Here is a 12,539-nt window from a genome sequence, read left to right as displayed (position 1 = left end):
ATCCTGAAAGAGCAACTGGAAAGAAAACTGCAACAGATGGCCTACATCTGGGGAAAAGAGAAGAATTCATAGAAAAGGGTAAAGTAGAAAAGCCACAATCCAGCATCTGGTGGGACCTAAGCACTACCCCCATCCTAACTCACAGATAGAGGAACAGAAATAGAGCAGGAAGGGAGTAGAAGCCCAAGACTGCTAAGTGCCCACCCCTGGAGATATGCTCTGGGAGCACAGAACAAACATTACATGGTGCTCTGGAGATTAGTAGGGTTGAAAAGCAAAGACAGGCAGAATAATTGGAGACTGAGATTCTAGCAGCTCGTGGAGACCAGGTACCTACAACCGGACACTCTGGGACAAAAGAAAGGTGGGCACTCTGAAAGACCTCTCAACAGTGAAAGGGCTACTAAAAGGGGAAGGATTGCACACAGCTTGATGCTCAGGAGAAAGGACAGTTGGATGAAATCATCCTGAACACTCAGCCCAGCAGCTTGAGAACTTTCAGGAGCTTCAGGTGCTCCATCCCCCTGGCTGGCAATGCAGCACCAAGGCCCCTACTGTGATATGCAGCCTGCCACTCCTTCCTACCAGTCAGAGACATTGTGCCAGGCTAGCTGGAGGGCAGCCCCACCTATGGCAGCTACAGGGGCATAGCACAGAGGCTACTCCCTGCATACTCAGTCCACTGGCCCTGGAAGTGGAGGCAGGCACTATAGCTAGGAAGCAGGAAAGAGCACTTTCCACCCAGCAGGTACTGGTGCCACTCACCAAACCTCTGCAGTTGCTCCAGGTGCTGGGCAGCTCCAGAGAGTAGAGCTTCTGGGCACTAGAGGATGCTGCCAACACAAAGCTATTTTTCCATAGTAATCACTAGAAATATGAAATGGCAAAATAATCTTGTACAAACAACAATCCTTGAAACACCAGAAAGAGGGTTAAATCATAAACATGCTCACAGAGCTACAGAAAAATATTCAAGATCTAAGGGAGAACTTCAAGAAAGAGAAAGAAACTTTGAAAACTACAGTATCTGAAATGAAATATACAATGGAGAAATTTAAAAGCAGATTAGATGAGGTAAAGGAGACAGTAAATGAAATAGAAATAAGAGAACAGGAATACAAAGAAGCTGTGGCACAGAGAGAAAAAAGGACCTTTAGGAATGAAAGAATATTAAGAGAACTGTGTGACCAATCCAAACGTAACAATATTTGCATTATAGGGGTACCAGAAGAAGAAGAGAGAGAAAAAGGGATAGAACTTATCTTTGAAGAAATAATTGCTGAAAACTTCCCCAACCTGGGGAAGGAAATAGTCTCTCAGGCCATGGAGGTGCACAGATCTCCCAACAAAAGGGACCCAAGGAGGACAGCAGCAAGATATATAATAATTTTAAAATGGCAAAGATCAAGGACCAGGATAGAGTATTAAAGGCAGCCATAGAGAGAAAAAAGATCACCTACAAAGGAAAACTCATAAGACTATCATCAGATTTCCCAACAGAAACTTCACAGGCCAGAAGGGAGTGACATGATATATTTAATGAAAGAGAAGTACCTCAAACTAAGAATATTCTACCTGGAAAGATTATCATTTAAATTTGAAACAAGGATTAAACAATTTCCACATAAGCAAAAGGTGAGGGAATTTAACTCTGACAAACCATCTCTATAGTGTATTTTGGAGGGACTGCTATTGATGGAAGTGGTCCTAAGGTTAAATAGCTATCTCCAGAGAAAATAAAACCACAGTAAAGGAAGTAGACCAATTAAGTGGTAAGCAAATGCAAAATTAAATCAATTACACACAAAGTCAGTCAAGGGATACACAAAGAGTACAGAATATGACACCTAACATATAAAGAGTGGAGGAGGAAGAAAAAGAAGGGAGAAAAAAATAAACCTTTAGATTGTGTTTGAAATAGCATAAAAGTGAGTTAAGTTAGACTGTTAGATAGTAAAGAAATTTCCCTTGAGTTCTTGGTAACCATGAATCTAAATCCTGCAACAGTAATAAGTACATATCTATTGATAATCACCCTAAATGTAAATGGACTGAATGCACCAATCAAAACACACAGAGTTAAAGAATGGATAAAAAAACAAGACCCATCTATACGCTGCCTACAAGAGACTCACTTCAAACCCAAAGACATACACAGACTAAAAGTGAAGGGATGGAAAGAGATATTTCATGTAAATAATAGGGAGAAAAAAAGCAGGAGTTGCAGTACTTCTATCAGACAAAATAGACTTCAAAACAAAGAAAGTAACAAGAGACAAAGAAGGACATTACATAATTATAAAGGTGTCAGTCCAAAAAGAGAATATAATCATTATAAATAACTATGCACCCAAGACAGGAGCACCTACATATGTGAAACAAACACTAACAGAATCAAAGGTGGAAAGAGAATGCAGTGCATTCATTTTTGGAGATTTCAACACACCATTCACAACAAAGAATAGATCAATCAGACAGAAAATAAGTACGGAGAGAGAGGCACTGAACAACACACTAGAAGAGATGGACCTAACAGACATCTACAAAACACTCCACCCACAAGCAGCAGGATATACATTCTTCTCAAGTGCACATGGAACATTTTCCAGAATAGATCACATACTAGGAAACAAAAAGAGCTTCATTAAATTCAGAAGGATTGAAATTCTACCAACCAGTTTCTCAGACCACAAAGGTATGAGACTGGAAATAAATTATGCAAAGATAATAAAAAAGCCCCCAAACACATGGAGGCTTAACAACATGCTCCTAAATAATCAATGGATCAAAGACCAAGTAAAAGCAGAAATCAAGCAATATATGGAGACAAATGAAAACAACAACCCAACACCCCAAAATGTGTGGCATGCAGCAAAGGTGGTTCTAAGAGGGAAGTATGTTGCAATACAGGCCTACCTCAAGGAAGAACAATACCAAATGAATAATCTAAACTCATAATTAATGAAACTAGAAAAAGAACAAATAAGGCCCACAATTGGTACAAAGAGGAACATAATAAAAAATCAGAGTAGAAATAAATAAAATTGAGAAGAATAAAACAATAGAAAGAATCAATGAAAGCAGGAGCTGGTTCTTTGAGAAAATAAACAAAATAGATAAACCCCTAGCCAGACTTATCAAGAAAAAAAGAGTCTACACACATAAATAGAATCAGAAATGAGAAAGGAAAAATCACTGTGTACACCACAGAAATACAAAGAATTATTAGAGAATACTATGAAAAATTATTTGCTGACAAATTGGATATCCTAGAAGAAATGGACAACTTTCTAGAAAAATACAACCTTCTAAGGCTGACGCTGGAAGAAAAAGAAAATCTGATCAAACCAATTACCAGCAATGAAATTGAATTTGTACTCAAAATCTAAGAACAAATTCCCTGGACCAGAGGGCTTCACAGCTGAATTTTATCAAACATTTAGAGAAGACATAATACCCATCCTCCTTAAAGTTCTCCAAAAAGTAGAAGAGGAGGGGGTATTTCCCAACTCATCCTATGAGGCCAGCATCACTTTAATACCAAAATCAGGAAAAGACACCACAAAAAAGAGAAAATTACAGACCAACATCCCTGATGAACATAGATACAAAAATAGTCAACAGAATATTGACAAACTGCATTCAAAAATACAGGGATGCAAGAATGGTACAACATTCGAAAATCCATCAACACCATCCACCACCTCAACAAAAAGAAGGACCAAAATCACATGATAATCTCCACAGATGCTGAAAAAGCATTAGACAAAATTCAACATCCATTCATGATAAAAACTCTCAATGAAATGTGTATAGACAGCAAGTCCCACAACATAATAAAGGCCATATATGACAAACCACAGCCAACATCATACTTAACAGTGAAAAACTTTCAGCTTTTCCTCTAAGATTGGGAACAAAACAAGGATACCCACTCTTTCCATTTTCATTCAACATAGTACTAGAGGTCCTAGCCACAGCAATCAGACAACACAAAGAAATAAAAGGCATCCAGATTGGTAAGGAAGAAGTTAAACTCACTGTTTGCAGATGACATAATATTGTACGTTAAAAAACCCTAAAGAATCCACCCCAAAACTACTAAAACTAATAGCTGAATTCAGCAAAGTTGTAGGATACAAAATTAATACACAGAAATCTGCTGCATTTCTATACACTATGAACTAGCAGAAAGAGAAATCAGGAAAACAATTTCATTCACAACTGCTCAAAAAGAATAAAATACCTAGGAATAAACCTAACCAAGGAAGTGAAAGACCTATATTCTGAAAACTACAAGACACTCATGAGAGAAATTAAAGAAGACACCAATAAATGGAAACACATCCCATGCTCATGGATAGGAAGAATTAATATTGTCAAAATGGCCATCCTGCCTAAAGCTATCTACAGATTCAATGTAATCCCTATCAAAATACCAACAGCATTCTTCAACAAACTAATTGTTCTAAAATTCATATGGAACCACAAAAGACCCTGAATAGCCAAAGCAATCCTGAGAAGGAAGAATAAAGCAGGGGTGTTTTGCTCCCCAGCTTCAAGCTCTACTACTACAAAGCCACAGTAATCAAAACAATTTGGTATTGGCACAAGAACAGACCCATAGATTAATGGAACAGAACAGAGAGCCCAGATATAAACTCAACCATATACGATCAATTAATATACAATAAAGGAGCCATGGATATACAATGGGGAAATGACTGCCTCTTCAACAACTGGTGTTGGCAAAACTGGATAGCAACATGTAAGAGAATGAAACTGGATTATTGTCTAACCCCATACACAAAAGTAAACTCGAAATGGATCAAAGACCTGAATATAAGTCATGAAACCATAAAACTCTTAGAAGAAAACATAGGCAAAAATCTCTTGGACATAAACATGAGCGACTTCTTCATGAACATATCTCCCCAGGCAAGGGAAACAAAAGCAAAAATGAACAAGTGGGACTACATCAAGCTGAAAAACTTCTGTAGAGCAAAGGACACCATCAGTAGAACAAGAAGGCATCCTACAGTATGGGAGAATATATTCATGAATGACATATTTGATAAGGGGTTAACATCCAAAATATATAAAGAATTCACACACCTCAACACCCAAAAAGCAAATAACCTAATTAAAAATGGGCAGAGGGCCTGAACAGACACTTCTCCAAAGAAGAAATTCAGATGGCCAACAGGCACATGAAAAGATGCTCCACATTGCTAATCTCCAGGGAAATGCAAATTAAAAGCACAATAAGATATCACCTCACAACAGTTAGGACAGCCAGTATCCAACAAACAAGAAACAACAAATGCTGGCAAGGATGCAGAGAAAGTGGAACCCTCCTACACTGCTGATGGGAATGTAAATTAGTTCAACCATTGTGGAAAGCAATATGGAGGTTCCTCAAAAAACTCAAAATAGAAATGCCATTTGGCCTAGGAACTCCACTTCTAGGAATTTAACCAAAGGAAAGAAGATTTCAGATTCAAAAAGACATATGCACCGCTATGTTTCTCGCAGTGCTAGCCAAGATATGGAAGCGACTTAAATGTCCATCAGTAGATGAATGGATAAAGAAGAGGTGGTACATATATACAATGGAATATTATTTAGCCATAAGAAGAAAACAAATCTTAACATTCACAACAACATGGATGAAGCTGGAGGGTATTATGCTCAGTGAAATAAGCCAGGCGGTAAAAGACAAGTACCAAGTAATCTCACTCATTTGTGGAGTAAATGAAGCAAAATTGAAGGAACAAAACAGCAGCAGACTCACAGACTCCAAGAAGAGACTAGTGGTTATTAAAGCAAAGAGCATGGGGAGCAAGGGTGAGGAGTGAGGGAGAAGGGGATTAAAGGGCATGATGATTAGCACACATAATGTGGGGAATCACAGGGAAGGCAGTATAGCACAGAGAAGACAAATAGTGACTCTAGCATCTTACTAAGCTGATGGACAGCGACTGCAGTGGTGCTTGTGGGAGACTTGATAATATGGGTGAATGTAGTAGCCACAATGTTGCTCATGTGAAACCTTCATAAGATTGTATATCAATGATACCCTAATAAAAAATAAACAAGTAAGTCACAGGGATGAAAGTACAGAATAGGGAATATAGTCAATAATATTGTAGTAACTTTGTATGTTGACAGGTACTAACTATTATCATTGCGAGCCTTTAGTAATGTATATAATTGTCAAATCACTATGCTATACACGTGAAACTCATATAATACTGTATGTTAACTATACTTGAATAAAAGAAGAGAACCTGAAAAAAATCTAAGACATAGTTGCTGCTGAAGCAGGGGTTGGGAGGTGTCCCTGCCCCACCGCCCCTCCCTCCCACTCCTTAGACCAGGTCTAAAACACTGCATGGCTGCCATGCCAGTTCAGCTTTTCCATGAAAAACATCTTCATATTATTTTCAAATCACCCCCATGAATGATGCAGAAAAGCTTCATTCATCCTACCACTTAATCAACATCATGTTTTACGTTGTTTGGTGAATATCTGTGTTAATCTTATGAGGACTGACATCCTGCATGTCTTCTTCCTGACTTATGCCTTATTTATACTTTATATCTGCAAGTGTAGCACAGAGCCTGGGTCTTTCCTAGAGGTCATAGAATTTATGGTCCCTGAGGCAGTGCTCAGGCACTTTCTGCTGATGGGGAGAAACAAAGCCCTTCCACACACACTTCTAAGCCAGAAGATACAGTTAACTTCGGCATAAAACTTGGAATTCAAAGTAAACTGTAGTCATTTAGTAATCAGAATAAGAACTTTAAGTGTTAATGGAGGTTGTTGACTAGAGTGCAGAACCTTATCCAGGCACTGGCAAAATTCCCGTTCAGGTCTCATTCTTTAACGGGAACTTTAGAATAGAGTAACAGTGAATAATACACATATAGCAAAATGTCTGTTCTGAAATTACCTTTGAACAAAAATAATGCAGGTAATTAATATTTGATTCACAATCATGTCAATAAACTCAAGATCATGGAAATTAACCAGACAACTTAGAGGGAAAAAAGGTTTATTGTAAACAACCTTATAAAGAAATTATCTCTATTGTGCACCATGTCTGCACCTATTAAATACCAAGTTCCTATTTATGTTTGTCATGCAGACACATTCTTTATTAATGAAACGATCTCTTTTATTGACAAAGTAAAAATCACTAACTATTGATAGGGTTTGGAGCTTCTTTGTTACTGTGGATCAGTCACTACCAGAAATCCTCAAACCAGGGCCATGTAAGTAAAATCTAGTTAATCTACTAGATCTTTAAATGAAAACAGGACACAAAGTACTAGTCACTACTGTAACAAACAAAGTGTAGATCTTCTGTTCTCTAGTATGGACATTTTTTTTCTTTTTCCCAAGACGTGCATAAATGAGCTCTTTCTCAGGAGCAGGCCCTCAAGGGTTATTGAGATATCAGAGAATGAAGCTCAATATATGTTTAAGAATGTGATGTAAGAATTAAATGTTTTTATACTCAGTAGAGAATTATAACCATATCTTACATATTAGAAACACATACAGTGGCTTCTTTCTGTTTGGAACATAGTTAATTCACTGCTTCTTGATGAAATTTATGTGTGAATAGTGTCATCAGGTATTATTTATATGTGTATTATTTTGTAAGACAAGTCCCGTTATTTTTGTTATCTAGAACAGAGTTTATCAATGTTGACCTTTTCATTATTCACTGATTTCTTTTTCCAGCAAATCCTGCTGTGGTTTCTGTTAAAGATACATCTAAATGTTCAAAATAATATTTTTCTCAATTTCAAGAAGGGTAGGCCTGGTATGAACATCTGGAGTAGAAATTTGCAGAAAAGATAATGTGATAATAAGGAAGGTGGGAGAGAGAGGGAGAGAGCACATGGGATGGAAGGGGCAGGAGGAAGGAAGGCATCTGGAGAGAGGGATGGAAGCTAAGAGGGGTCAGGATCAGAGAGTCAAAGAGAATAAAGATGCTGAGAGCAACCCAAAGAGGGAAGGTCTAGGAGACACAGACCGCTGATAGGAGGTAACACCACCCCCACTGAGGGGAGCAAAGCTAAACAGGCACAGATACAAACACTAACTCAGAACTTCATCAAGTAACATGAGTACCATGGGAATTGTTTTGACATTTAAAATTGCTATGCCAAAAGACTTCTTAAGAGCATGTGGCTGTTTTATGGCTACTACCATAAATGTCTATTTTATTTCTAGACATTTACCTAAGTGAAGATATTTGGTCCATAAAACTAGGTTCCTTTCTTAGTTCTCTGAATTAAAACACTAGAAACCTACAGATATACACAAAATAATTGTCTGATACTTGGAATAATTCCATTTATCCTTCTCAACCTCCCCATGTCACATTATGAGTCATTTCACAGACTTGCTGCCATGCTGGAATAATATTTGAAAGGAGGATCAAGAATTAAAATAGTGAACTAAGTACTGAATTAGTAGGAATCACCTACTTTCATATATTGTTTCAACCATGTGCATATAAATGTATGTGCAATCTCTATATGAGTATGCATAAGTATGGAATATTATTTAGCCGTAAGAAGAAAACGAATCTATTTTGTGCACACACAAAAATCTGTGAAATGCTTTAGCAGCTAAGTATCCTACTGAACCAGAAATTACTTGCTTTAAAGGCTGCCCCTCATTTAGAAAGACTTGACCAAAAATGAAGCCCACAAGCTCCACCTGTCACTTCCTGCAACTCAACCGCTTCTCTGCATATCTGCATATCCATGCCTTCCTGCGCATCCACCTCCAGGGCCTCTGAGGAACCACCCTCCTGGCCCACCTCTGTCTGCAGACCCTGCTATATCAGACAGGTTTAGCCCCCTTTGTGGTTCTGCCATCTTCCAGCCCGGCAGGCTGGCCACCTCTGTGGGTCACTCATACAAAATCCCCTATATTTCCATCCACCAGTGGGGGTGGGAGTGAGTGAATATTTTGCCAGTGACTGCATCCTAATTTAATATTCCATCATGTAACCCTTTTTAAAAATTCACATTCTTGCTCAGAATATTATACAACCTTGCTTCCCAGACAACTCCAAAGCAACTGGGAACCCAGTTTTGAGCCAGAGTTCACTCGTGTAGACAATATGAGAGCTGTGCCTGCCCATATCCTATAAAACTAGGTGGTGTATGCACAGCTCCTGACACACGCACAGTGTCAGGCCATGAAGGGACTTTGGATTCTCATTCTGCCATCCTATCCACACTTTCTGGATGCACTTCTGGGAGCTATCCTGTAAATCACTGTTTATAAGGATGTTCCCATGGTTAACAGGGATCACAAGGTTAAAAACCTGCCTGCAGAGTCATTGGCCATGTGGGCTGGGGGCGTCTTGAGCTGTTGGTCAGTCACTGTGATGCTTCAAAGCCTTATTAAAAATGTTTGGATCCCCATGAAGCCCTACTATACCCAGGTTTACCAGGAGATTTGGGTAGCAATGGGTTTGATAAGCTTCATCGTCTATAAAATCAGGAGTGCTGATAAAAGAAGCAAAGCTTTGAAAGCTTCGAGTCCTGTGCCTGCTCATGGTCATCATTAACCAGACCTACTTGGAGAACCCATCAGATGGGACGTCATTCTGGCTGAAAATCTCAGCAGGCTGCTAGATGGGGGCACGGGCGGCTGCCATGCACGGGCAGAAGTGCTGCTCCCTTTGTGGTATGAATAAACACGCCTGTGAGATGCTCAAAAACAAAACAAAACAAAAAAAAATCCTGCCTGCAGACTTGGTCCGTGGTGTTGTCTAGAAATGGTCCTGCATCAGTTTTAGATATGTAAATAAACTCAACATCAAAGCATAACATTAAAGCACAAAATCATAAAAATCAAAGACATTTGGATCCTACAGTATAAGCTTTCTTTTGATACATGAATTTGTATTGCTTTTGAAGGTATGGGGCTATCCCGTGATGAATGCACAAGTGCAAGGGGGTTTGAAGTAATGGAGGGGGTCAGCCTTCACACACTCTCAGGGACAATCTCTGTTCCTATCTTCCATTCGTCTGTGATCCCCCAGTTACCCAAACCCACAGCAGACCAAGAATCAAGTTTTCCATTCAATCCGAGAATCAGGCCACAGGAAGAGTTTTCCATTCAATCCAATTTAACTCACTCTTAAGGAGTGCCTGCTTTCTGCCTTAGGAGTTGCCTGGGGGATACATCCTCATCCTTCCAACATCAGGCCCTATTTGAAATGTTGGGGGTATTATCAATGAAATAAGGATAATTCCTGCTCTAAGAACACTCACATTGTCATGAGACAGGGAAGAGGAATAGAGAAAGCTAAGGGGTGGGGGCTTGGCAATTTAAGGCCCAGATCAGGGAACACCTTGCTTACAAGAAGTCATTTGAGTAAAGACCTGAAGCAAGTGAGGATACATACAGCCTCACAGGGAACAGCATTCCAGGCAAAGGGAAGAACATGAAAAGGCCTGAGGCAATGGCAGGTCTGACGAGGAAGGGACCCCAGGCACTCAGGGGACTACGGAGAGGTTGGAGAGACTAGGCCAGAGTAAGGATTTTGCCTTTTTCTTTGAAAAAAGACAAACCCAATGGAGAAGAGGTGTGATGTGCTCCTGAGGGAGGGCAGGAACACAGGACAAGCATCATGATTTATTCTTCCTGCCTATGATGAAAATGCCAAGATATAAATAGTATAGTAAGAACAGGAGGGACTTCATCTTAAGGTTAAGATTTCATTTTAAAATCCAATGAGTTAGAAGGTAAGAGTCTTAACATATTTTATGGTAATCAGCCAACAAACAGCCCTATCTGAGGGCAGGACAAGCAGTCCTAAATGACATGTCCTCACTGCTGGAGGGTCACCACTATGTGGGAGAAGAGCAGGGTCAAGAAATTCCTTGTGTCAAGTTTATCTTACAGATTATCTAGAGGACAGACTATGGATGGTGACATAATGTCTCTCTCAATGGAAATAGACATCATGAGACCACAAGTCAAGCCTACACCCCCCACCCCACCTTTTGCCCTAATCCTTGACATCCTTAAAAGACAGAATGCTACCCCTCTAAGCACACCTCCTCTCTGAGGTTGCCTGCACTCCCCTTTCTTCAAGTGTGTACTCGGCCTTTAGTAAAGCCTCACTGCTTAACTTCCTGTGTTTTGTCTCTGCACCCCTCTAGTGGCAAGCATCTTTGTTACTTCACTATTTCATTCAATTTTCTAGACTTAAGGACAAGTCTTCACTCTCTCTGTCCTACTTCAGGCAAGTAGGGAAGAGCTACTGAGATCTCTGATTTGGGCTTGCAAGTTCCTTTCACCTGGTGACCTGGACAGGACTGCAGCTGTACGATCATGTTCTTTAGTAACCTGCCTTTGTCTTTAGGAAGTTCTCAAAACATAATCTCACCCCATTCAGTGCTCTGTGCCTCCCCCAAATCCTGGGGTGGTAGGGGCTTAGCTCCCATGCTGTGCACATTCAAGAGGACACTGGACATCAGGTGACCCTGGCTTTAGGAGCTGGCAAGGGATTTGCCCTATGCTGAGCAGGAGTTCGGTGAGCTTCCGTCTCCTCCCTCTGCTCTTGCTCTTGGGTGCCTGCACAACTGCTGACATGTGCTACTACTCTCACTTTGATGAATTCCTTCTACCTACACTTGTCCTACTGTTTGAGAATTCTTTCTCTTCAGAGCCAAGAACCCTCTCCCAGGCTGAGGTCTCACCAAAAGCACAGGGAGATTGGGTTGCCTGACCATTTTCCTACTCATTTTAACAAGATCATTCTGTCTGCCTTGTGGAGTGAATCCTAAGTGGTGAAGGACAGTGGCAGGGGAGCCGTGAGGGGGTGCCTACAATAATTCAGGCAAGCAATGATGGTTTGGGAGCCTCGGGGTAGCACGGAGGTGATGAGAAATGCTCGGATTGTGGATTTATCCTGAAATTTGAGCCATAAGAATATTCAAAGAAATTGCATATAGGGATGAAGAGAGGAGTGAAGGATGACTGCTAAGCTTTTGTACCTTGCTACAGACTAATGTGGGGAGGCTGTGGGTATGTCCAACTTACAGAAGACTGTGGTCTCAATTTTGGCTGTATTAAGTGTGAGCTACCCACTAGGGATCCATTTGGAAATGTTGACCACACAGTTGGAGGTATGAGTTTGACGTTTAGGGCAGAGAGGATTTATTTAGATGTAAATGTCATGAAAGTCTGAGTGAGATCACCAAGGTATCACCAGCATAAAGGACTGAGGTGGCACCTTGGGAAGAGCAGTGTCCAATGTTTAGAGATTGCGGTGTTGATGGTGAACTAGCAATAAGAACTAAGAAGATACAGAGAGGTAGGAGAAAAGCAGGGAGTGTGTGGGGTCAGAAAGCCAACTTTCTTTAAAAATAACCATGGGAGAATGAGCTTCTGGTCCTTCCTCCAAGGGACCCAGAGCTTAGTGACCTACAGGACAGACTGCAAGGTTTTCTGCTACAGGGCAGAACTGTCAGCTTCCACCTACTGAAAAGGG

The 12,539-nt window shown here is 40.3% G+C and overlaps 2 protein-coding genes across 4 annotated transcripts in view; one reads left to right on the top strand and one right to left on the bottom strand.

Moving 5' to 3' along the window:
• Window positions 1-12,539, bottom strand: part of LOC118908909 (suppression of tumorigenicity 18 protein) — a 111,636-nt gene that overhangs the window by 80,788 nt on the left and 18,309 nt on the right. The gene's annotated exons all lie outside the window — the stretch shown is intronic.
• On the top strand, window positions 9,384-9,720 carry LOC118908910 (ATP synthase subunit ATP5MJ, mitochondrial-like). The gene has a single exon (XM_036878933.2). The coding sequence runs from the start codon at window positions 9,420-9,422 to the stop codon at window positions 9,600-9,602; it is 183 nt and encodes a 60-aa protein (XP_036734828.2). The 5' UTR covers window positions 9,384-9,419; the 3' UTR covers window positions 9,603-9,720.

The sequence above is a fragment of the Manis pentadactyla genome, chromosome 3, assembly GCF_030020395.1.
Source record: "Manis pentadactyla isolate mManPen7 chromosome 3, mManPen7.hap1, whole genome shotgun sequence".
Lineage (NCBI taxonomy): Eukaryota > Metazoa > Chordata > Mammalia > Pholidota > Manidae > Manis > Manis pentadactyla.
Note: the sequence above shows the minus strand (reverse complement) of the source record. Positions and strands in the feature narration are given on the sequence as shown.

Bases quoted from the DNA above. Each gene is read 5' to 3' on its own strand.
- LOC118908910 (XM_036878933.2), top strand. From the start codon at position 9,420: ATGCTTCAAAGCCTTATTAAAAATGTTTGGATCCCCATGAAGCCCTAC.